The sequence below is a fragment of the Ricinus communis genome, chromosome 5 (genome assembly GCF_019578655.1).
Source record: "Ricinus communis isolate WT05 ecotype wild-type chromosome 5, ASM1957865v1, whole genome shotgun sequence".
NCBI lineage: Eukaryota > Viridiplantae > Streptophyta > Magnoliopsida > Malpighiales > Euphorbiaceae > Ricinus > Ricinus communis.
In genome coordinates this window covers 17086810-17112568 of record NC_063260.1, presented here as the reverse complement: position 1 = coordinate 17112568, position 25759 = coordinate 17086810, and the positions used below count along the sequence as shown (strand labels likewise).

Here is a 25759-nt window from a genome sequence, read left to right as displayed (position 1 = left end):
CTTTTCAGTAGTAGTGTAGTCTGCTTGTGCTTTAGTCTACGTAATAGATGGGCTAAAAGTGCTTTTCCTTAATTTGACCAAGAAGGCTCCAACCGCGAAGTCACTCGTATCACACATCAGCTTAAAGGATAGAATCTAATATGGTGCTACCATAATTAGGGCATCAATAAGCTTGGCTTTTAGAGAGCAAAAGCCTGCTATACACTCTTCATTAAACACAAAGTCGACATTCTTCTCCAAAAGTCTAGTGAAGGATCTAGCTATTTTAGGCTAATCCTTAATAAATCTACGGTAAAACCCCACATGTTCAAGAAAACTCCTAATAGCTTTAATAGATGAAGGAGGTGGCAATTTCTTAATAGTTTCAATCTTTGATCTATCCACCTCAATTTTCTTACTCGAAATCTTATAGCCTAAGACAATGCCCTCTTGTACCACAAAATGACACTTCTCCTAATTAAAACTAGATTGGTCTCCTCACATCCAATCAATACCCTCCTCAAACGCTCCAAACATTGCTTAAATGAGTCCCCATGAACAAAAAAATCATCCATGAAGACCTTCATAATATCCTCTACCAAATTATTAAAGATAGCCAGCATGCACCTCTAAAAAGTGGCAGGTGCATTGCACAAACCAAATGACAGTCTTCTAAAAGGTAAAGGTTCCATAGGGGCATGTGAAGGTGGTCTTTTCTTGATCCTCAAGGCTATTGGAATCTGAAAATACCCTGACATTGTTAGAGTATTTTCTAAAGGCAAAGAGTTACCAGATGACCTGTGCTAATTTATACATCACAATTGATGGCATATAATTATATTAAAGGCATTGTTCGACTCTAATGGTATGAATAGTTGGGTATTATTAAGGAATAATCTAAACCATTAGAAATGAATACCATGGAATGTAAACACAAATATAAGAGAAATTAATGATGAGGTTCTCATTACATACATTCCTAAACCTTATTCATAGTCGATGTTTGATCAAGAATTAAATATTGAACATTGGATATTAATCAAAAGCTCGAGACTACTATAATGTGTTATCACTTACTTGTGAAATAAGCAATCGGTCTCATAATGTTGAGGAATAGGGATTTCGAGATAAGAATATGGGTACTTGTTACAAGAGTAAGTTTATTGAACATGACCCTATGGGGTAGTCCATATGGAATTTAGCCCAAGTGTCTATGGACAATACTCGTGTGACAATCATGTAAAATTTACTCCTTAGACTTGATATAACAATATATTATCTTGTATGAGAATTACTATACTTTGATACTATTTTATGTTCTCCTATCCATGGAGCACTCAACAGATAGTCATTGATATACTTAAAGTTATATGAAGATAATAAGTTATCAATAAAAAGTTCATTGCCCAAGTATGTCATGGGACCTTATTCTAATGATTCTTGATATGCTATAACATGGAAATCCTTGGCCAATGTTGTTTGAATGAAGATTATGAAAAGTGTTTCATAGATCTTATTCAAGATGCTAAATGCAGTTATCAAGAACAAATATGATTGACTCAATTATAGAGTTGACACTTGCATCCATGCCTTATGAATCAATTGGGATAAAAGTACAATGAAAGGATTGAACTACATTGTGAGATTGTTCACTGTAAAGGTTGATTAAAGCACTTTAATCCTTTCTTAAATTTGGGTGGTCATGATGTATTGGTAGAGGCCAATCTTGATATATGAAATATGAATTAAGTTAATTAGAGAATTAGCATTAAATTAAAAGGGTTTAATTCATAATTCATAATTCATAATTCATTGCCAACATTTTAGCAACGTTTTGGATTACACAAAAATGGGCTTAAAGTTGAGATTAAAATGAGGCTTAAGATTGGACTTAAACTCATATACATTGGGCCTAATTAAAATTTAATTAGTCTAATACATATTAGGCTATGATATTTGGCTATAAGGACCCTATAACAATATTTATGTATTAATTAAGTTAACATAGTCTAAATAAGCCCAATTAAGGCGCAACTTAAGAGTAAGTAAGGCTTGCTTGTTATAAGACTAGGTTAAATCCCATGTATATATATATGGAGTATGATGAGCGGCTAGGTATATATATATGAAGGAGAATGATGCCATCAACACTTAATTAATTAGATTAATTAAGATTCATCCTAGCTTGGAACTAGCATTCACTCCTCATTATCTCCATTCTCTATTTTATGAAGGATTGTTCATAGGAGATTTCAACTTTGAAGCTTGTGTAGATTACCATTAGAGGCTAGTCATTTGAGTAGCTTTTTCAAGTGCATCAATCATCCTTGAAGAATCAAGAATCAATAAAGTAAGAAGCACTCCTTGGAATAGGCAGCACACACCCTTTGTAAGCCTTTTCCATCTTTTACTTTTTTTGTGTGTTATAACTATCTAAATCAATGAGATCCTTGGTGCGAATTAAGAAAGATTTTAAATTACTTCCATTGTGCCTTTTCTTATATTTTAATTTCAACTCCCAACATACATACCATCTAAGAAGTAATAATACTTATGCTCTAACAATCTTTCTAATATCCGATTAATGAAGGGTAATGGGAACTGATCCTTTCTAGTAGCATCATTAAACTTCCTATAGTCGATGTGCACTCTCCATCGTGTTACTATTTTTGTTAGGATGAGCTCATTATTTTTATTGATCACAACCGTCATGCCTCCTTTCTGAGGCACTACTTATACTGGGCTTATCCAAGAATTGTCTGAAATGAGATAAATTATCACTGCATCAAGAAGCTTGATCACTTCCTTCTTTACTACTTCTTTCACGTTGGAATTTAGATGCCTTTGAGATTGCACCACAGTTTTGAACTCTTCTTCCATAAGGATCTTGTGCGTGTAAAAGGAAGAGCTAATCCCTTTGATATATGCAATTTTCCATGCTATTGCCTTTTGTCGCCTCTTCAACAGTTCTAATAGCTTTACTTTTTGTTCCTCAAGTAACTCGAAACTAACTATTACTGGTAGTTTGGACCATTTCATTAAGAAAACATATTTCAAATGAGTCAGAAGCTCCTTAAGTTCTAAAGTAGGTGGATCCTCAATGGATGGTTTCATCCTCTCTTCCTTTGGCATCTTAATAGACCTGAATTGCCTTTTTTTCATTGGTTTTGCTGCCTCGGGATGTGTTAATTGCTCTAAAGCTTCTTGCATTTCATATTTTCCTACTCATATACAAGACACAACTCAAGAGGATCTTTAGCAACAATAGATGAAATAAAATAAATAGTTACATGCTCAATCTTATCATTACTAAAATCCATGTCATCAAGTAAAAGTGGATGTTTCACAGTATTAAAAATCTAAAAAGTTACTTGTTCTTCCCTTATCCTAAGAATAAGCTTATCATCATGAACATCAATAATGGTTGTAGCTGCAGTAAGAAAGGGTTTTCCTAAAATAAGGGGAACATCAACAATTTCATCCTTATTCATAATAACAAATCCATAGAAAAAATAAATTCTTGAACCTTAATCAATACATCCTCAATAGTACCCCTAGGATATACAATAGATTTATGAGCTAGTTGAATGCTTATGAGTGTTGTATTAGGTTCTCCAAGTCCTAGTTTCTTAAACAAATTATAAAGCATAACATTAATGCTAGCCTCTAAATCAGCAAATGCATTATCAACATTTAGATTACCAATTAAAACAAGGAATAATGGAACTCCTTGGGTCTTTTAATTTCTTGGGTAATCACCTCCAAATGACTATTGAGCTCTTCTTCGATATACATTGACACTTCCTCATGTTTCCTCTTATTAGAGAGGAATTCCTTTAAGAACTTAGCATACTTAGGCACCTAGGACAAAGCTTCGACAAAAGGTTCGTTAATATGCAATTGTTTAAAAAATTTTAAAAACTTACCAAATTGCGTATCCAATTTGTCTTTCTGAAGACGGGCAAAAAAGGCACCCTCGGTTGATACTCCTTTACAATAGGGGTAGGCTTTGGTGTTGCTTCCTCTTTCTCTTCCATATTAGCCTCTTCACCCTTATGTTTGTTAACTACCTTTTCAACGGTAGTCAAACTCTCATTTGCTTCATTCACTTTAGTTCCCAATTCTTTACCACTCTTCAATGCATTAACCTTGAGCTTCTCCTTAGGATTTGCCTCTGTGTTACTTAGCAAGCTTTCTTAGGGCCTTTCACTTAAAAATTTTGCAATCTGCCCACTTAAATCTCCAAGTTGTGAATTGAAGCTTGTTGGTTCTTAAGAGTGGTTTATGTAGATTGAAACTGAGTTTTAAAAGCTGAAATGAACTTTTCCATCATCTCCTCGATGTTACTCCTTCTAGGAGGACCCTACTGCTAGTTTTGCTGCTGAAATCCTGGTGGAGGAGGTCTTTGCTAATTCTGATTTCTCCAAGAGAAAATCAAATGATCTCCATCCTAAATTATAAGTATTGTTATAGGGATTGTTCTGTTGCCTTGGAGCATTACCCACAAAATCAACTTACTCAGGCTCAGCAAAAGTATTGCCATTTTGACAATCTTGATTTTGATGACCACCCCCAACACCAATAACAAGTTATAACTTGTGCTTGTCTTCTAGATGAAAACATAGTCAAAGCATCCATCTTCTTACTCATGGCCTCTAACTGTGCATTTACAACTACTATAGGGTCCACTATATGGATTCCACTTCCTTCGACTCGAACTTACTCTCTTATATTTTGCCACTAATAGTTTGTGATTACCATATCTTCAATAAGATTTATAGCTTACTTTAGAGTCTTATTATTCGATAATCCACCTGATGCTGCATTAATATACTATTTACTTATGTAATTTAGTCCATTAAAGAATGTCTGAATTTGCAGCTATAAAGGTAAATCATGATATAGACAGCTGCTCAGCAAATCCTTGAACCATTCTCAACAATCTTACAAAGTTTCATTCTCTTGTTGAAGAAACCCTGCTATATCATTCCTCAACTTAGCCATCTTAGAAGGTCAAAAGTATCTCTTTAGAAATTTCTCAGCCAGTTGATTCCACGTTGTAAATATTCCAGCTGGAAACGACTTTAACCACTTTTTCAGATTGTCCCTCAATGAGAACGGAAGTAGCCTCAATCTAATAGCATCATCTGGTACCCCATTAATCTTAAAGGTATCACAAATCTCAAGAAAATCATCCAAATGAGTGTTTAGATCCTCATTTGGCAAACCGTCAAACATGCAATTGTTTTGCACCATCTGAATAATGTTGGGCTTAGTCTTAGAATTATTTGTCACGATATTCAGTCTAACAATACTTGATGTAGCCCCATTTAGAATTGGGTGTGCATACTTTTGTATGGTTCTTTCCCTAGGTGGAGCTGCCATTATTAACTAGTTCCTTTCTTAGTTTGGTTCCTCCCGATCTTCTGGATTATGGTTTTGTAACTCTACCACTATTTCGGCTAAAAACTCATTCTCTCTCTTCTCTTTGTTGTTTCCCCAAAGTTCTTTTTGCTGGTTCATAGGCGAATAGTTCCGTTAAACTAGCTCGGGTAATACACAGATTCAAGTACTTGAAGAAAATACAAACACAACAAGAATAATCAAATAAAAATAAAATACTAAATCACTAGCTTTTGAATTACTAATAATATCATAATATAAACATCCCTAGTAACCGCGCTAAAAATTTAATGTGCGCTATCTGCACACAGTAAAGTGTATCGATCATAACAAGTAATAAAGTGATAAGTAAGAGTATTGTTCCATTGGAAACTAATCTTGAACACTATTTTCAGACATATACTAATGTTTAGTAAATAAGATATTGTTTAGATATAGAAAATTTAAAGTAAATTAAGTTAAAAGTAAGAATTAAATGAATTGGAGTCTTTATCAAGGATAAGGCCTATTAAGGAAATGAATCGCCCTAAATAAGTAGAATACTTCATGAATCAATTAGCAATTAAATTAAACCTAAAAGTTGAATTGGCATTCCGTAAAATTAGAAAAAACCTTTCTTAAGCGATTAAACCCCTGATTCCTAAGAGGAAAGAAAGAAATCTCTTCTCAAACCCACTCACTTAGGTCATGCATTAAGGTTAAGGAATTATTAATAAAAGGATCTTGTAGATCTATCTCTAGTATCCCAATCAATCCTCAATTCCTAAATGTGATCGTTTCATAAATAGTTATCTCTAATCAACTTATGAAAAGAAATCCCAATCAACATGTTCACTTTTCAATTGAAATAGACGACTAAGCAATCAAAAGAATAAAATAACTCATAGGAAAGCTTTAATTGCATAAACTTGAATCAATACATACAATACAAACTAGAGTTCATAAAAATTCAAATAGCAAGAAACTAGTTCCTACACATTGCAATAAAGAAAAGGAAAATAGGAAAAGAAGATCTCAAACTATTCATGATGAGAAGTACATAAAAATCTTCAATCTTCCATCTTCAATCTTGGAAAAGAAATGTGAAAATGATATTCTTCCTTGAACAATAACCAATAAAATCCTAAGAAATAAAAGAAAAATAAGTTTTGTTATAGTTTCTCTCTCTAGAAATGAAATAATGATAAAATTCTCTCTAAATAAACCTAAAATTTCCTTTAAATTGTTAAATACAACATCCCACACGAAGACTGCACGGGTAGTTACATGGCCATTTCATGTTCTTGACTTTTTATAGCTTGAATTTCCCATCTAGGTCACATGGGAGGATTACAGGAGCGATTAGGCTTCCCGTGTGAATCCCATAGAGCCTTGACCAATATAGATTAGGTAATACGAGAAGGAACATGCGCCATCTTTCCGTGTAAGCTTTCTTTAATTCTGCCTATTTTGCGAACTTACACAGGTAAGCCACCCGGGTGTGTGCTCCCTGTGTCAGGATAAAAACTTTCACGCCATAATGTGACATGGGCATATGGCTTCTGGTGTCATGCCCGTTTGAAATTTAATCTTGGATAAAAGTATCTTTTCTTTGTCCGATTCTTATATTTTTCGATTCTAACCACTTTCTTGACATGCATTATCCTCAAAGTGTCTAAAAGAATTACAGACTAAGCTTTAAACAAATAAATTAAACTCAATTGAAGTAAAAATCAATATAGAATAGATCTCAATAGTAAGTACTTTTAGCACTCATTAGCTTTTTAACAAAACAACAATATATTGTATTAAAGAAGTGAGATGAAATGTTTTTATCGGTTAGACAATAAAATATTATAAATATTCAGCTTGGTGGATTTGAAGTATTAAATACATATTTATTTAATTTGTAATATTTTATCAGCATATTAACTTCAAAATAAACTTCTCTGTTATATAATTGTTGAATATAAGTACAATGTAATTTTAATGATTTTATTTTCTATTTTATAATTTTAAATTAATTTTAGTCCAATTGATTTAAACTAAAAAAATAATTTTAATTATTTTAAAATAAAATATTTTCAAATCTCAATTGCCTTGTACGATTCGAGATGGAAATTTTTATGCTATGATATAATTCTAAAAATTCAAATTAATATTTGATACGATTCTGAAATTTTTTATATCTCTAAATTTTTTCGAAGCAATGCTGAACCTAACTTCAGTATTCAACCACATCTTTAGCAAATTATATCACAAAGGTCAATCAATTTTCATAGAGAATTGGACATATATATATGTATATATGTCCACTCTATACACTTAAAGAAGCTTCCAAATGAGAAATGTGAAATCATGAAAAATGAAAACAATAATCAAGCTAAAAATCAATTGAGTAAATAAAGGACAAAAGACATGTTACAAAATATTTAAAATAGAAATTCTGTTTCTCCTTGTTTCTTTATAAAGGACTATAAATTAATTACATAATAAGTCAATGTGAATGAGAGCCTAACCATTTAATGTTATCAATACTTTCTAAGGCAAAAATATTTTTTTTTTGTATAATGCATCTCTTTTTCATATTATACACTTTTATTATGTAGTGAACGCCCAAGCCAGAAAAAGTAAAGTAAAAGCTTCTATTTTAAAGGATTATGAAAAGTTTTTTGAGTTCGACTCCATCTTCACCGCCTTTTGCCGATATTATTATCAATTTACTTATTTTTATTGCAGAGTAGCATATTAATATAAATAGAAAAGTTTAAAAAGTGAAGTATATTTAATTAAAGATTTTTTGAATTTTTTGAAATAAAAAAAATTGTAAATTTAAAAAATTTAAAAATGGTTTTACGTACTTTTTTTAGTAAATTTTTCTCTCTCGGTTCGATAGAAAAATTGCTTTCTCAGTTGCATGTTCCACTCGGGGCTAAAGTCTGCCGCTCCATAGAAAAGGTTCTTGGCTTTGGGACTATCAGGAACTTGAACGCTTTCTTGTTCTAGACTAAAGGAGTCACCAAGAAGTGGGCAAAAGATAATTTGGCCAATTCAAAAGTAAACAAAAGACAGAAAATAAAAATAAATTAGAGGATATTATAGTAACCCTTCTGTATTTTTTCTATTTCTAACTTCCAATCGCCAAGCAACACTTGGTTCTCACAGTAATGCCATACGTGTTTAGCTTAAGAAAAGTGACTCTGATACAACTACTTCTCAAACTCGCTATTGACAAATATATAGGCAATTTCAGGGGTCTAGAATTCTTGAGGTATTAAAAGTTTCCTGAAAAGGGTTCCTTCTTCCTCAGGTTCTTGAAGGTGCTTAAACAAGATTCAAGAAACAGATAGAGCAAGATATGGGTGCTCTTCTTGCTGTATTTCTCGGAAGGAAATTCAAGGCCTCTAAATTCAAGACTATTGCAAAGCTTGCAATCTCTAGAGTCACCATCCTCAAGAACCAGAAACAAGTCCGGTATTCCCATGCAAAATCTGATGTTGTTGAGCTCCTGAATTGTGGTCATCAAGAACGAGCTCTTCTTCGTGTAATTTGCGTGTCGCTTCCTTCTTTTCTCTCTTCCTCTGTTTAATTATGTGGTGCTGATGGACTTTACTTGTCAGGTCGAGCATATGATCAAGGAGCAGAATTTGGTGGATGCTTTTATTATGATAGAAGACTATTGCTACTTACTTATAGACAGGATTACGCTACTTAAAAAGGAGAAGTTAGTTTTTTTTTGTTTTTTTATTTTTCTTGTGTATCTTGGTTACACTTTTGTGTTTTGGTAGTGCCTGGTTGATACTTGTTATGTGATTGCTAAACTCGTTGAATTTGTTTTCTGGTTATATAAATAGAGAATGCCATGATGAGGTCAAGGAAGCTATTTCAACCCTGATCTTTGCATCTTCCAGATGTGGAGAATTTCCTGAACTTCAAGAAATTCGTGGGATTTTCGAATCCAAATTTGGGAAAGAATTTGCTGCTCGTGCTATCGAGCTGCGCAATAATTGTGGAGTGAATCCCAAGGTACAATTGTTGAATGTTTTACACTAAAGTCTCTTGTGATCTATCTCCTTATAATTCCCTTATCTCTGTTTAGATCATACAGAAGCTATCGGTGCGACGGCCAAGCTTGGAGAATAGAATGAAAGTCCTGAAGGAGACTGCTTCTGAGAAGGGTATTGTCCTGCATTTGGAGGAAGATACTCCTGTTGTTGCTGAGGTAGGAAACTTGAAAATCATATAACAGTTACAGGTTCTGGAGAACATTTACAGCACATAGATGATGCTTGACTCCTTGAATGATGGTTTCAGGAGAAATTAGATGACAAGAAGAAGAAGATGATACCGCAGCAGCAGCAACAAGAAGAAATTGATGAGACTGAACCTCAAGATAAACCTCTTGTTTTGATTGAGGTGTTGAACCCTGTTGAGAAGTTATCTAAGTCGACGAAAGCAAGGAATAAGTACAGAGATGTGACTGCTGCTGCTCTAGAGGCTTTTGAATCAGCAGCTTATGCAGCGTCAGCTGCAAGAGCTGCTGTCGAACTCTCAAGACCCAAATGTCAGGAAAGTGATCGAGACGATCATAACGGTTTTAGTCATCCAGGACCGACCAATTGCAAATTAGTGATAGCATATGAAGATCCAGAGAAGATGGAAACTCAAATGACACGTCAGTATTTAAAAAAATCCATCTGGTTGACTATTCGAACTCCGAATCAGAAAGTGAAGACATGGCAGAGAACAATGGAGGAATGTGTCTCAGGAAATTGAAAGAGAGCAAAAATAAACTTGGAATAGATAGGAAACCATCTGCTTTAAGTTCGGATTCTGACTGGAATATTCCATCACCAAAGCACCAGGAGTTGGATTTTATACAAAGCCAAGTTTTCCCACAAGTGAAACCCAAAGCATTGGCCAGTCAAATGCAGTAGAGGAATATAGCTCAGATGAGAACGGGAACAAGCCTCCATACAGATCCCCAAACTCGATTCCAGTCAGATCTGTTGCTGATACGATGCAAGGAGAATCTAAGTTGACAGGCACACCGAACAGAAATTCAAGAGAGCAACTGCATTTGCAGCGCTCGAAACTAGAAAGGGAGCCCTTATCAATGAGAACTAAGAGTACAAGGGGGACTGAGAAGAACATGGGAGGAGTAGAAATTTTGTTTTGTGATTTTTAATTGTTTATTTATTTTCACTATGGACGAGTTCCTTTTTTTTCTTTTTCATTTGTATCATATAAATAAACTGATATTGTAGCCTCAGTATTGAGTATGAAATATTTTGAAAGAATCTTATATTTGTTGATGAATTTGCAATCTTAAGAAATAAATATAACAATTAAAGAACTTCTAAAATGGTTAATCTTAAAGTGCATAAATAATTGGTTTTTCTAATTGCTCTGTACCTATGAACAAAATTGTGATTTTGATTTTGATTCACCTTTCACGTGAATGTATATATAACCTGCTGCGGACCATAGACCAATAAACAGGTAGTGAAGTAAAGAATCACAAGATTCAAATTTCTACTTCCACTGCCATCTTCCAATTAATCTCATCATCCAGATAAATAAAAATAATGATGACAAACAATGAACGGCGTCTCTCGATAACAGTCAGAATAGGCACCGGCAGAAATGCTTATAGGCCAATGGAATTATACATTCGAAACATGTCTTAAGAAAAAAAGAAGATTCCAGTTCAGTAGAGCTTTGAAGTGATTTTTTTTTTCTTACGTATCTTAAATATTTGAGAGCTTTAGGTCTAATTATAACGAGCAAGTCTCTGAATGGCAAGTGGTTATTGATAATGTCTCTATAAATAAATTTTGAAATTTAAATCTCTTAATAAATTTTTATTATTTCAAAATTTGACTATTTATATGTAAAATTATGTCATTCAGTTTATATAGTATCATTGGTCACACATATTTAGTGATATATCATGATTACTGATTCTCGATATAAGGATGCAGTTACAAATCAGAAAAAGCGTTTTAATTGATAGAATAATTTTTATTAAATATTTTTAAATCTCTATTACTTCGAGTAATAAACAAACATTAGATTGGATCTTCTAAATGACTTATGTTAAATAGTGTTTTAGTTACAATTTAATTTTTTTTTATATTTATTGGAGGTCAATCTTATGAAATTTTTTTTTTCAAAATGATATAGTTAGAGACATTTATATGTGCATCTTTTATGACTAATATTGCCGAATTTATGTGTTTTATGAAAGTTTTTGAAGTGGGTGTATTATGTATATTTAATTTAAGTTCTCAGACCCTTGAATGTTACACTTCAATAGAAATTTTATCAATTCTCTAGTCATGTCTAGTCTATTGAATATGTGTTTTCGGATAACAGAGTAGAGCAAAGCTATTGTAGTGCCAGCCACTCATTTACGACAGCAGCAGTTTGGGACTGCACTGTCGATTTTGTAGAATTACATGTAATACTCGAATTATGGATCCTACTAAGCATGAGTTGGTTTAAGATGCATGTATTTGGAGAATTAAATTCAAGATCTTTTGTGCTTGTGAAAACTATAAGGACATAAATATCCATGTCAATTGGAATGTGAAATAGGATCTTATTAGTCATAAGTATATTGCTTTCATATATGGAATATACAGTAAGGTGAGAATAAGACTTAGTTAGTTGCAAGTTCATGGAGAGAATTGCCTAATAGAGATTTATTATAGAAATTGAAGGGCATGAATTAGGTAATTATACTGGAAATTAGACTATGTATATGGATATAATATGTTTATGAAAAGAGAAATAAAATAGAGTTAAAATAAATTAGAGCTATATCGCAGCAACGAACTACGAGATTAGGATTATAGCATTCATGAGAATGTATATTTTAAGAGAGTGTAAATGCACAAGAATTTAAGACTAATAGTGTCACGACCCCACCTGTGGGCCCGTGACCGGCACTAGGGAATGGGTAGGTGTAAGGCCACCGAATTCCATAGTAAGCCTGACTCTCACTGACTCAATTAAATCTCATCTCAAATTAATATTATGTAAGCCACAAATTATCTTAACATTAAATCTTACACAATTGAATCGGTCTGCCAGAAGAATTAGGCGAGATCCGAAACTACAGAAAATTACCACTGATACCTCTACTATTACTACTGCGGAAAATCTAAAATTTTTACAATTTGACATATCAAATCAAACACCAACCGATAATGAAGAAGTCGGGTTACTAAGTAAGAATCACGGGAAGACTAACAGTCATGAATCTGAAAAACAGTAAAAATGAGACTGTTAGTCTCGAGAGTGAGTTAAAATCAAATAATCTAGAGACTATTGCAGTTTTCACAGAAAATATTAGTTATTCGAATCAATATATCAAACCCTGAACATGAACACAAATCATAATATCATCATACCATAATAGAAAATAAATAAAAAAATAAAAATATATTTTTACTTTTACGGGACGAGTGGCTCAGTAGAACCCTAACCCCAAATTCTAGTAGCCTTTCGGCTCTCTTAGTCCAATAGGTCTGGCGCTCAAAGAGCAAGCTCGATCAGGATCCTTACCTCCAGCCTGAACACTTGAATTCCAAATAAGCTAGAGGCAGAGCAATGCTCGATCAGGACAAACAAATCCATAATAATCTTATGTCTATGATCATTACCGGTGCGCACGCGGTCCTGATGTAACCCACCAGGTGGCATGTTCTACGAAAGCCACATTTCCCAAAACACAATCATCACATTTAATAAATATCATTGTCTAATGAAATTATTCAACACATATCGAAATAAAGATTAAAAATTTAGGGTAAGGCAACGTGCAATTCGTGTCGAAAAAATAATAATATATGTTTTATTATGACGTTACTAATAACAATATTTATATTATTTTCAATAATTAATAATCAAGCGAAATTATTTATATTGCGATACTAATAATCATATTAAGCATAAATTTCTAAAATAGCATATTAAATTCAGACTTAGCAATAGTGCAACGATTAAGTGACTTTAACTCACAGATTTGGCAACCTCCTAGCTCTACTCCGATGCCTCGGTTGGAGTGAGCCGAACAGAAAGATCATCTAATCACGGAAAACAATTTATCAATTATGCTGAACAATTGACAATTAACCCTAGGTCTAGATTCCTAGGACTGACTGTCTAAGAATCTCGACTCAAGAGAATTCTATCGAAAATCCGGCAGAACCTCCCCTACAACACAGACATTTACCCCCCGTAAAAAAGGTCCAGGACCTGCCAGAAAAACACTTCAAATATCCAACAATTCAAAACAACGGGAGTCGGGTCCCTAGACTTCACTATTTTCCCGAATCTGCCACACAGCACAAAACACAAGGGCAGGCAAACCGACAGATAATTATTTTCGACTCACAAATATCATCTAATACTCAGCACAATCAATAAGTACAAATTACATCAAAGAATTCCAAAATTAACGGGCAAGAGAAAATTACCGAGACACTTGATCGCTTGGTTGACTCGCTTCCAGCCGCCAGAGTCCGATCGATGATCCGAGCACACCATCGGACTCGAAACGACGCTCTGACGATGATCCCCACTTCCGATTTTCCGATCTGACCCCCGACCGTCCGGAGAGATTTTCGGACAATCTCGGTCGTCGATTTGTAAATAGAGCCCGATCGCCACGAAATCGGTGCCATTGCGAAGCTTGAGCTGAGGAGAGTCGGGATACGCTCTTCGATCATCCATAGCTCGCCGGAGCTCGCCGAAAAAGCTGAAAAATGTGACTGCCACCTACTTCGCCAGAACTCCCTCCTCTGGCCACCAAAACCGACGGCGCTGCCGCCAAAAGAAAGCTCTCTTCGAGGGGAGCCGATCGCCACTGAGATCAGTCGGAACGGCCTTCGAAAGCCGTTGCCTCTCTCTCGCTTTTTTTTTCCTCGCTGCTAGACTCGCCGGCGCCAGTAGTGCCCCGCTGGTTTCTCTCTCCCTGGCATCTCATTCCTTCCTTTTCTTCTTTCTCCGATTTCTTTCCTTTCAATACTGGCATTTGACCCCTGAACTTTTCTTTATTACAATTTAGCCCCTTAACTTTTTTAATTACTTATAATTTCATTCAGCAAAATTTCTAATTAACCCTAAACTTTCCTTTAGCCTTTCAATTAAGCCCCTAACTAATTAATTTGGGCCAAATTAAAATTATTGAAAATACATAATTACCTATATACCCCTGCCAACATTATTATTTATAAAAATACCAAACTTACAAACTTCCATTAAAACCCCATAAATTTTGATAGAGCATGCGCTGTCCAAAATAGAACTGCAGTAAAAGGAGATACGTATATATAGTATAGATAGATATAATTATGAGATAGCTATAGTTATGCCTATTAATAAAATTATACTTTTAATTCTTATTTCAAAATAAATTTCTAATTTAGTCCTAACACACAATTAAATTAAATAGCCAATTTGCTAAATATTTTCCAACTTAAAATTAAATACCAGTAGCTAATTAAGATACCAATTTTCCCAAAGTTCTTTTATAAAAAATACCCTTTACAAATTCTTTCATAATTCTCCAATATATAGTTATATATATATATACATTTGGGAAAAATTTGAATAACCAAAAATATAATTTATTCCTCAAATAATTTACTTAATTAACTCCTTAAAAATCAAACTAATTGGGTATAGAAAATAACTCATTCTAATATTAAAATTTCCATTAAATCATTTCAAATTAAACCAAATAAAAATAAAATAAAACTAATTTAAATAAAAACTCATTTATTAATTATTAATAATATAATCATTATTAAGGAAAAAAAAATTCGGATATACAAATAGTTGGGTCTAAAATCAAATTGTTTGACAATTAATAGTTTAGATAAATTTGGCTACTCTCAAGATAGGCCTACCCTGATGGAAAACAGTACGAGAAGCTCAGGTGCAAACTAAAACCATCCAAGGTAGACTAAAGGCTAAGTAGACTTGAAAAGAGGAAAGGTATTCAATATGATCTAGGAGACAAGGTGTTCTTATAGATTTATCCTAGAAAGGTATAATGCACTTTTGGAAATGGAGAAAGTTAATTTCTCAGTTTATTGGCCATATGAAATTATAGATAGGATTAGTCTAGTTGCTTACATATTAGCTCTAATCCTTTAGTTGTCTAGATTTATTATGACTTCCATACTCCTATGATGAGGAGATGCAAATGTAATTTGTCCCATATTCTTGAAAGGCAACCGGTAGAATTGAAAACTAATTTGACTCGTAAGGAAGAATTTGTTGAGATTTTAGCCAGAAAACATAAGATTTTGAGAGACATGGTGATTCCTTCATTATGGCACAACTACTTCAAACAAGATCGGTGATTTGGGAGAGAAACATATATATGTATGTCCAACATCCTTTAACTTTTCCCATCTTTAAATATGTAAATTTTAAAAATAAATTTCTTTTAGTGGGAGAAAATTGTAAAAGGCATATTATTTTTTTATTTCATTTTAAATTATTTTATTTTTACCATTATTATTCTTCTTTTTATTTCATAACTAACCTCGTTTGCTAATACATATACATACACATATATTCAATTAGTTTTTGTAGGTGAATTATGTATTTATCAAGAAATTGATTTTCTTTTATTTATTTATTTATTTATTTATTTTATTAAAAATAACTAGAGTTAAGTTTAGTATGTGTTAATTATTCTTATGATTTCTTTTAGACTTAAAAATTACATATTAAGCATTTAAGCTTTTTAGTTGTACAAATACCATATAATAAATATTTAATTAATTAAATAAGGGTTCAATTTAGAGAATATTTATTTGGGTATTAAAAAATATTCTGAAAACTTCTAAAAGAGCTTTTAAGTCCCTCAACTCTTCCTCTCCTTTCATATTCACACTCTTTCTTTCTCTATTTTGAACTCTGGCCACCACCCATTTCATTGCCGATCATTATGAAATGACGAGCAAATGTCACCCTTATAACCCTCTAAACTATTTAATCGTCAAAAAATCGAGCTTGAAGAGAGAAAAAAGTTAAATGACTACCACATTTTGTACCTGCCGTTCTAGGCGACACCAGCACTCGAGACTAGTCTAGAATGACTTCCCGCCCCTTAAAATATTAATTTGGAAAATTACAGCCGTTCTCCTTATCGTTTGACTGGTGATCGGAGCTAGAAGGTGCCAACTCTTCACCGGCCTGATTTGCAACAACAGTAAGGAGTTAGGCGGCAATTCTTATATGGTTGGGCTCATCTCATCGAGAGCTTTACGTTGGTCCTCCATCTTTATTTCCAGCAACGTCGAAATTAAGTGTGAATGTTGGACTAATTTTAATTAATTAAATTGATTGGTTTATTTGGTTGTTGTTGAGTAATAAATACATTTTAAGTATAATTAATCGATTTAAATTCTATGTGATACTTAGTCAAATGAAATAAGCTACCAACAAGGTCTTCAAGGCTGTTACGAGTTCTTGAAACAATGATTAGAATGCGCCAGATGGAGTTGTCAAGTCACTCACTCCGATAGCTAAGTCAGTAAAGATTTAAGGTAGTATAATATATAGTGATTATGTAAAGTTGCATGTATTTGACATGTTATGTCGTAGTTCCTTATATAGGGACTGAGGGTCTCCTAGTCCTACAAGAGTAATGTTCACCTATATGATTTATTATAACGCTAAAGTCTCTAATTTTGATCTTGTCACTCAAATTAAGTCTCGACTAATGTGTTTTCAAGTGTTGTTTGTGTAGCATTGCTCAAGATTAAAAATTTAAGTCTATCTAAAAATCATGATTGCACCCTCCAAGGCACAATCACAAAAAGCTTAAATTTGTGGATAGAAGCACTTGAAGACTTAAGGTTAAAAATTGCAACCGCACCCTGAAAGGCACGACTGTGAAAATAAGAACTTCTGAGGCAGAGATAAAAACGATTTCTAAAGTTGAGAATCGCGACCGCACCCATAAAAGGCGTGACCATAAAATTCATGAAGCATTGTGATTGTTACAAATCGCCAACGATTACATTTGAAGCAGCTAATGTCTCCATGCCACATTAGATAACCATTGGAGGCTTATCAAGATTCGCAACCATAACGCAAGAAGCGCAATCACGATTTGCACTCTAATAGTACATTTAATGCACTCTTTTAAAGCAAAAGTTAGTGAAGTTTTTCGGAAAGAATGAGCAACAGATCCTTAAGGTTGGTAGGCTATAAAAACCACCTCAAAATACCTTTAATGGTTGATCAACAACTTTCAAAAGCTTATACTATTCTGCATTAATTTATTTTCCTTCTTGCAATCAATTCTAACAATCTTTGGTTTATTAGAAGAGCTTGAATGCTCTAGTGAGATTTGAGTGTTAGCCTAAATACTTGAGATTGAGTTTGAGAGTTAGCCTAGGTAAAATTCTTGTGGGGGTTGCATGTGAGCCATAAAACCATAATTGTAAAAGATGTTATGTGAGCCCTAGACACTAAGTTTGGAGTGAGCTTGTGAAAACTCCATTATAATTTATTGAAGGTATACTAAATACCCAATTAGATATTGGAGAGTATACATAGGGTTGATTAATATCCGAACCACTATAAGTAATAGTGTTCTTTCTTCTCAATTTTTGTTCCCTCTATCATCAAAATTTTTATTTCCCATCCTTTCTATAATTCACCAATTCAACCCCTCCCCCCTCCCCCTCTTCTTAGTTGCTAAGGGCAAACAAGTGGTATTAGAGCATTGTACTCACAAATCAAGCATAAATGCGTGAGCTACAGATTCAAGATGGCCAATGAAGGAATATACAACCTTAGACCATATTTTAATAGGTCTAATTATGCCCATTGGAAGTACAAATGGAGATGTACTTGGATAGTAAGATAGTGGATGTATAGGATTGTATAAGAAAGGAACTGAGATCACCGACCAAGCAAGAAGATGGTGTAGACATTCCTCGTGTTAGAGATGAATGGGTGGATGCTCATAAAAGAGTAGATGGTAAAAATAAAAGAGCAATAATCATCCTCCTTAGTTCACTATCTAGAAAGGAATATGAGAGAGTTCAACACCTCTCTACCGCTTACAAAATTTGGAAGGCCTTGGAGAACTACCATGAGGTACCAAGCAAGTTAAATCTAAGAAAATCCAGCTCTTAGTGACGAAGTATGAACTCTTCAAGATGAAGCAAGATCTTTTCCTACTTAGATTAACTCTATTTCTTAGCCTACCTAGTCTACGCCCATCAAAATGTCAACAAGATCCTCAAGGCTCTACCACTTAAGGACTATGGTTCAAGGTAACAAGTATTGAAGAAGGTAATGAAGATTTGGATAAGTTGTCAACATATGAGTTTATTAGTAACCTCCTTACCCATGAGATGGCTCTTTAAAAAAAGAAGAGCAAGAAAAGGAAAGGGAATCAAGAGGAAAGCCTTTGGCTCTCAAGAGCTCTACAAGGTAACAAGAGAGTGAAAGCTCTAGTACATCTGAGTTTAATGAAGATGAGGATGTAGAACTAGCCATGCTTTTAAGAGAGTCAAAGAAATTATGAAGAATAGAAAGAGAGAGAAGAGGCCCTTCGAGAAGTCATCTTCCAACTCTAACTCAAGCTTCACGGAAAGCAAGAAGAAGAAAAATGATCTCATTCGCTATGGATGTGGGAAGCAATGGCACATTAAGGTTGATTGCTTCAAGAGCAAAAATAAAAAGTTTAAGAAGGAGAAGGAGAAAAGAAAAGGGAATCAAGAAGAAAGCTTTTGGCTCTCAAGAGCTCTACAAGGTAACAAGAGAATGAAAGCTCTAGTGCATTTGAGTCTAGTGAAGATGAGGATGTAGAACTATCCATGCTTTCTAAGAGAATCAAAGAAATTATGAACACATTAAGGTTGATTGCTTCAAAGCTACATAGGATCACTCTTCTCAAGTGAAGATGAAGATGAAGAAGTGGCCAACCTATGTTTCATAGCACAAGAGGATTACTCCAATGAGGTATATTCCATATCCCACTCTTATGATGATTTTAATTGTGATAATGGCATGCATTATATAGATAATAATGAATTACTTGAAGTTATGAATTTAAAATACAAAAGATAACATTTGAAAATAAAGATCACCGGGATGATTAGTTTCTCAGACGAAGACTTACCACTTGAGGGAAGAGACAACAACAAGGCTCTCTATATAACAACATAGATTAAAGGGAAAAGAACTCTATATGTGATGGTGGATGATGGGTCAGCCATCAATGTGTGTCCCTATCATATACTCTTTAAGCTAGGGATGACTATAAAACACTTGAAACCGTCAGATATGGTTATGAGGGCCTATGATGAGACAAAGAGAGACATGGAAAGAATATTTTCAGCACTAGTAAAGAAGGGTCCTACCAAATCCTAGGTGGAGTTCACTGTCTTAGACATCCTAGTAAATTTTGCACTGTTATTAGGAAGGCCATGGTTCCATGCCTTAGGGGAAGTTCCTTCCACTGTGCATTAGAAGGTCAAGTTCCCTTATGAAGGCGAAATAGTGACTATTAATGCGAAAGGTAGTAAGGTTGTCTCGAGCATTCAAGAAGCTATCAAGGAGCTGGAAGCCCCTACTGGATTCCAAATTGTTGTTCTTTACGAGAACTACATGGATCCTAAAGTAGCCAACATGTTCAAGAAGATGGACTTCATACCTAGAATAGGGCTAGGAAAAAACCAACAGGGTATCGGAGAGCTATCGGACTTCAAAGGTCAAAAGACTTGGCATGGGCTGGGTTACCGTGAGGATGAAGATGAGGGTAAACCAAAGGGTAAAACTCTAAAAGACGTATTTTTCCAGGAGTACAAGCCGTCTTTAGGGACCTCGAACCTATTACAGTAGCTGGTACTAAGATGCCGAGATTTGAGATATTCAAGAACTTGATCATCGATAAGATGATCGAGTAGAGCATTAAGGAAGTTCATAAAAAGGTCACCACTAAAGTAGAGGAGCTGAAGCTAGAAGAGTTCATCGCTCTGGCTGAGAAGCTGAGTCAACAAGAGTTAGCTGCTCTGATAGAAGAAAATATTGTCAATGTATTTTATGATGATGTAATAACATTTGATCTTTATAAGGATGATGTTTCTTTTATTTCAAAGATCAATGATATGAATAATAGTTTTGCTTATCCGTGTGATGTTTTTTCTTTACGGTAGTGTACATGACATGTGCATATTTGACATTAACTCCATCCAAATTGATTCATTTAATTTAGGCACATATGCAAATGTAAGGAATATCTTAATAGCTCATTATATGACTCCTTAAGAGAGGAGATAATTTGAAAGGATAATAAAAAAGAAAAGAAAAGTGGTGTTCGCTTGGTCATAGATGATATACTAGGGTTAGATAGGCTAATAGCGGAGCACCACATTCCAACTTATCCACACATTAAGCTAGTCAAGCAGAGAATGAGAAGATTAAGGCCGGAATGGGCAGAGAAGATATGAGATGAAGTCGCTAAGCAAGTAAAGGCTAATTTCTTCGATGTGGTTGACTATCCTGAGTGGTTGGCGAATATTGTCCTAGTCCCAAAGAAGGGGTAAGGTTAGAATGTGTGTGGATTACCAAGACTTGAACAAGGCATGCCCTATAGACGATTTTCTTATTCTTCACATAGATGTGATAGTTGACAGTGCCGCCTCGAATGCGATGTACTCTTTCATAGATGGGTTCTTCGAATATAATAAGATCATGATGACAATGGTGGACAAGTTGAAACGGCACATAGTGACATACTGCTATAAGGTTATGCCTCTTAGACTAAAGAATGTGAGGGCAACTTATCAGAGAGCAGCCGCTACCTTATTTCACGAAATGATGCATAAGAAGGTGGAGGTGTATGTAGATGATATGGTAAAGTCTAACATAAAGGAAGGGCATTTCTAGGCTCTTGATAAGTTCTTAGGACGAGTGAAAAGGTATAACCTGATTCTAAATCCAAATGAGAGTGTATTCGAAGTAATATCAAGGAAGCTTTTATGGCACATAGTGAGTCAATAGAGGATAAAAATCGATCCAGATAAGGTTAAGGCCATTCAAGAGATGCCAGTGCCGAAGATAGAAAAAGAAGTCAAAGTATTTTTGGGACGTCTACAATATATCTACAGGTTCATTTCTAAGCTCATGATGGTTTATGATCCCATATTCAAGCTTTTGAAGAAATACTAACCCGTTGTGTGGAATGAACACTATCAGAATGTCTTCGGCAAGATTAAAGAGTATCCGATGAAACCGTGAAAATATGGAAAGTCATTGATTCTGTATTTAGCCTTAAAAAAAGAAGCTATGGGGGTAATGGTACCTAATGACATGGAGCATGTGGTCTATTATTTCAGTAGAATTTTTTGCCTTATGATTCAAATATAATCTCGTAGAGAAGACGTGTTTAGCCATGATATGGGCTATAAGGAATTAAGACAGTATCTCTAATCTTATAGAGTTCAAGCAATCTTAAAAATAGACCTGCTAAAGTATTTATTTAAAGCTCTGTCTCTTATAAGAAAGCTGGCTAGATGGTTAGTGCTCCTAATGAAATTCGACATTGAATACGCTACTAATAAGGTAGTCAAGGGTAGGGCTATAGCAAAATTCTTAGATCAGAATGGGATTAAGGTAATGACCCTTGGGATCTAGAGTTTCCTCATGAAAATCTAGGGCAATAGAGATTCAAGAATGGAAGATGTACTTTGATGGAGCTGTGAAAGTAAAAGGAGCAGGATTAAGAGCAGTTCTAATCACGCTGGAGGCAGAGATGCTACCAATAGCCAAGAGATTAGATCTTAAAGTGACCAATAACATGGCAGAGTATGAAGCATGTTTATTTAGATTAGAAGCAGCCACAGTAGCAGGAGCGAAACAACTGATGGTCTATGGGGACTCCATGCTAGTGATTCAATAAGCCATCGAGGAATAGGATGTGAAAGAAGAAAGATTGAGGCCATATGTCAATTACTTAAGGACTTTGGTTTGCAACTTATTTAAGTGTTCATTCATACATTTGCCATAAGATGATAACTAGATGGCAAATGGACTAGCTACCCTATCGTTAATTTGGGAAAACCCCTTTCAACTCCCAATAAAATTGGGTGCGCCTTGTTATCAAGAGGATCAAGTAATGCAAGTCTAGATGGGACAAGAACAGAAGCCCTAGTTTCATAATCTGAAAAAGTTTATAAAAGACAGCGAATACCTAGAGGAAGTGACTACAAAGGATAGGTACGAGCTACAGATCTGGGCCAGGAATTACATTAGCCGTATAGGAGTACTATACAAAAAGATGGATTCAAGTGTGCATCTCCGATGTGTAACTAAGACAGAAGCACAAGTGGTCATGGAAGAGGTACGTAAAGGAGTGTGTAGGTCTCATATGAATGGCATAGTGTTAACTATAAAAGTTATGTGTCAAGGTTACTAATGATTAATAATGGAAAAGGATTATATAGCTTTGGTAAGGAAATATTATGAGTGCCAGTTGTACAGTGACCTGAATCACATACCTCCGATTGAGCTGCATAATTTAACATCCCCTTAGCCTTTTCCAGCTTGGCGAATCGACATCATCGGAGAGATAAAACCTTCTTTGAATAGTCATAGATACATAGTAATGGCAATCGACTATTTCTCTAAATGGGTTGAAGCCGAGTCGTTCACTATTGTGTGGGCAAGGCAAATGGCTAGGTTTATAGGAAGGAACCTGATATGTAGATACAGGGTCCCACATCACGTTGTAATAGATAATGGCATGCAGTTTATGGGCGAAGCAGCAAACCTGTTAGCAGAATATAAGATCGGGCATCACAGGTCTTCTCCATACAGACTTCAAGCGAATGGAGTGGTAGAAACAGCTAATAGGAACTTAAAGAAAATACTCCCAAAGATGGTATAGAATCACAAGGATTGGTCGTTTTGCTTATCCTTCATGCTTTGGGATATCGAGCAATTGAATGAACTTAAACTGGGCAGACCCCATGATATTCTATGGTTTATGGGACTAAAGCAGTCTTGCCGGTTGAGTTAGAGTTGAAAACTTTGGGAGTTGCATTGGAGGCTGAAATACTAGAATATTAGTGGGTCCAACAAAGATATCAATAGCTGGCTTTAGTCGATGAGAAAAGGATGAAAGTCCTATACCACATATAGTTGCACTAGGAACGGATAGCCGGGGCAATTGATAAGAAAGTAAAGCCAGGAAAGGTCAGAGTCGGTACTTTAGTGTTGAAGCACATAAGACCTATTGCATTTGACACGAGGGGGAAGTTCAAGCCTAACTAGGAATGCCCGTACTTGGTAAAGAAAATCCTGCCTAAGGGTGCCACTAAGATCTCGGACTTAGAATGAAATGATTTCTCTAAGCCAATTAACCTAGATCGTCTCAAAAAATACTATGTATAAAAAATAATAAATAATAGAAAAAATAGTCTACTGATTAGAAAACCCGAAAAGGTTGGCTAGATAAAAATTAGGGCAATAAGAGAGAATAATCAACTAGATCTGAAAAGACTAGCTGATGACATGAGTTATATCATGAGAAATCAAAATGTACCTACCTAAGCCTTTACTAGATGAATAAATTGTTTAGAATCGTTACATGTATATTTGTTTATCATTCTAAGCTCTAACTAAAAGGAAAACTAAGCTAAAAGTCCTTAACAAAATAAATGAGATCTAAAAAGAAGTATGTTTTTCATTTTCTACTTTTAGCATCTACATTCCTTGACTCAACAGCTAGTTCTCAAGTCCTTTTGATCCTGGAAAATCCATGAGAAGTGCTAATTTGAAGCTAGACCCAAGCTTTGAAGTTATCATCGATGGTCAGATCACCATCGAAATCATTGCACTCTATGTTTCGACGGGGCTAGAATCTCTCAGTCTTGTCTCAATGGGAAGCCTTCGAATTCAGGAGGGAATTCTAGAATTCATTGCTTCTACCCATACTGGCGGCAAATTCTTGAAGGTGTGTAGAAGGTGGATTCCTGCAGTCTAGATAAAGGTATGTAGTCACCATACACCATGAGCATGACATGCTTAATCCTCCACCAGGAGCAAGACCAGCGAATGACTGTGTCTGGAATGCCTTTCATTATCCAGGTCCTGTAGGGTAACAATGTATCGACCTTGCAAAAAGGGAAAAAAAAGAAAAAGAGAAAAGAAAGAGAAAAAAAGGAAAAAAGCTAAGTTGAAATTCGAAAGAGCAACTTAGGCAAAGATAAAGTCTGTTAAGTTGAAAACCCGAAAAGGCGACTTAGGAAAAAGTTAAGATAAAAACCTACTAAGTTGAAAATCTGAACGGGTGGCTTAGGTAAAAATGATAATAATAAAAGAAAAGAGATTTGGTTGCATACTTGCAAGAGGATGAGGCTACCACCAAACCGTTGATGGATTTTGTAGAGCTGATTCGACTCTATAAGGAACCTGACGACTCTATACAGAGCTGATTAGCTCTAAAAAAGGAAAAGTTCATGATAATTTGTAATTCAGTTCCCGAACATTGTGGAGTTCATTGTTTTGACCATTAAACTTCATTTTTCTTAACAATTAAATCCAAATTTATTTCAAATAGGTGATTTTAGTTGGATTACCTCAAACCTAACCTCGAATTTGCCCGTCCTTCATCTCCCGAGACCCAAGAAGGCAATAACTTTCATTATAGGATTTTCCATAATTTTCTCAATATCTAGATCCAGAAATGGATGCTAAAAAATATATTGTTTATTTATTATCGTTTTTTGTCAAAATACCCTAAAAACTAGCTTTTGGCCCGTGCACAATGGTTTTGAATCTGCTCTGTAGGTTAGGGCACACATTTTTTTTAAGAAATTCATCCAATTTTCATGCATTTCGAGCAAATAACATTTGTCTAGTTTATAAATCACAGGAAACAAGATTTAATGTAAGAAGAATACCTTTTCGACGGCTGAAAATGCCAATGAGTTTCAATTTCGCCAAAAGAGGGATTTCCTCCCCTTTGACAAGCCCAATATCATTTCAGTGAGAAATTGAAAACTCCCAATTTGGTGTGAATTGGGTACGTCCAGAGAATCTTGATGAAGAGCTAGCCATTTCAAGATTGATTTTGCAAAATTTTGTTGAGAAATGAACATGAAATCAAAGAAAGTGGAGAGAATGGTTTGAGAGAAAAGTAAGGTAAGATAGATAGAAGTGAATTATAAATAAATAAATATATAAATATATATATATATATATATATATATATATATAGTGAGAAAAGAGTGCCGGATGGGAAAGTAAAACTCACGTTCAACAGGAAATCAACTTCCTCTAGATTTTTTTATGACAATTCTTCAATTTCGACCATAGATATTGGAAGGGTATCAAATATACCTCTGTT

General features: G+C 34.6%; 1 protein-coding gene and 1 non-coding gene across 3 annotated transcripts; both read left to right on the top strand.

Moving 5' to 3' along the window:
• Window positions 1–4870: 4870 nt before the first annotated feature.
• On the top strand, window positions 4871–4977 carry LOC112534507. The gene has a single exon (XR_003078797.1). It is a non-coding gene; the product is annotated as a small nucleolar RNA R71 (small nucleolar RNA).
• Window positions 4978–8599: 3622 nt separating this feature from the next.
• On the top strand, window positions 8600–10680 carry LOC8261182 (IST1-like protein). Of its 2 annotated transcripts, none has more exons than XM_015717745.3 (5): window positions 8600–8905; window positions 8982–9085; window positions 9216–9387; window positions 9470–9583; window positions 9676–10680. In XM_015717745.3, the coding sequence occupies exons 1-5, from the start codon at window positions 8720–8722 to the stop codon at window positions 10135–10137; spliced, it is 1038 nt and encodes a 345-aa protein (XP_015573231.2). In that variant the 5' UTR covers window positions 8600–8719; the 3' UTR covers window positions 10138–10680. The 2 variants fall into 2 exon arrangements, with proteins under 2 accessions (XP_015573231.2, XP_002516729.2); XM_002516683.4 differs by having other exon boundaries at window positions 8601–8905; window positions 9461–9583.
• The last annotated feature ends 15079 nt before the right edge of the window (window positions 10681–25759 follow it).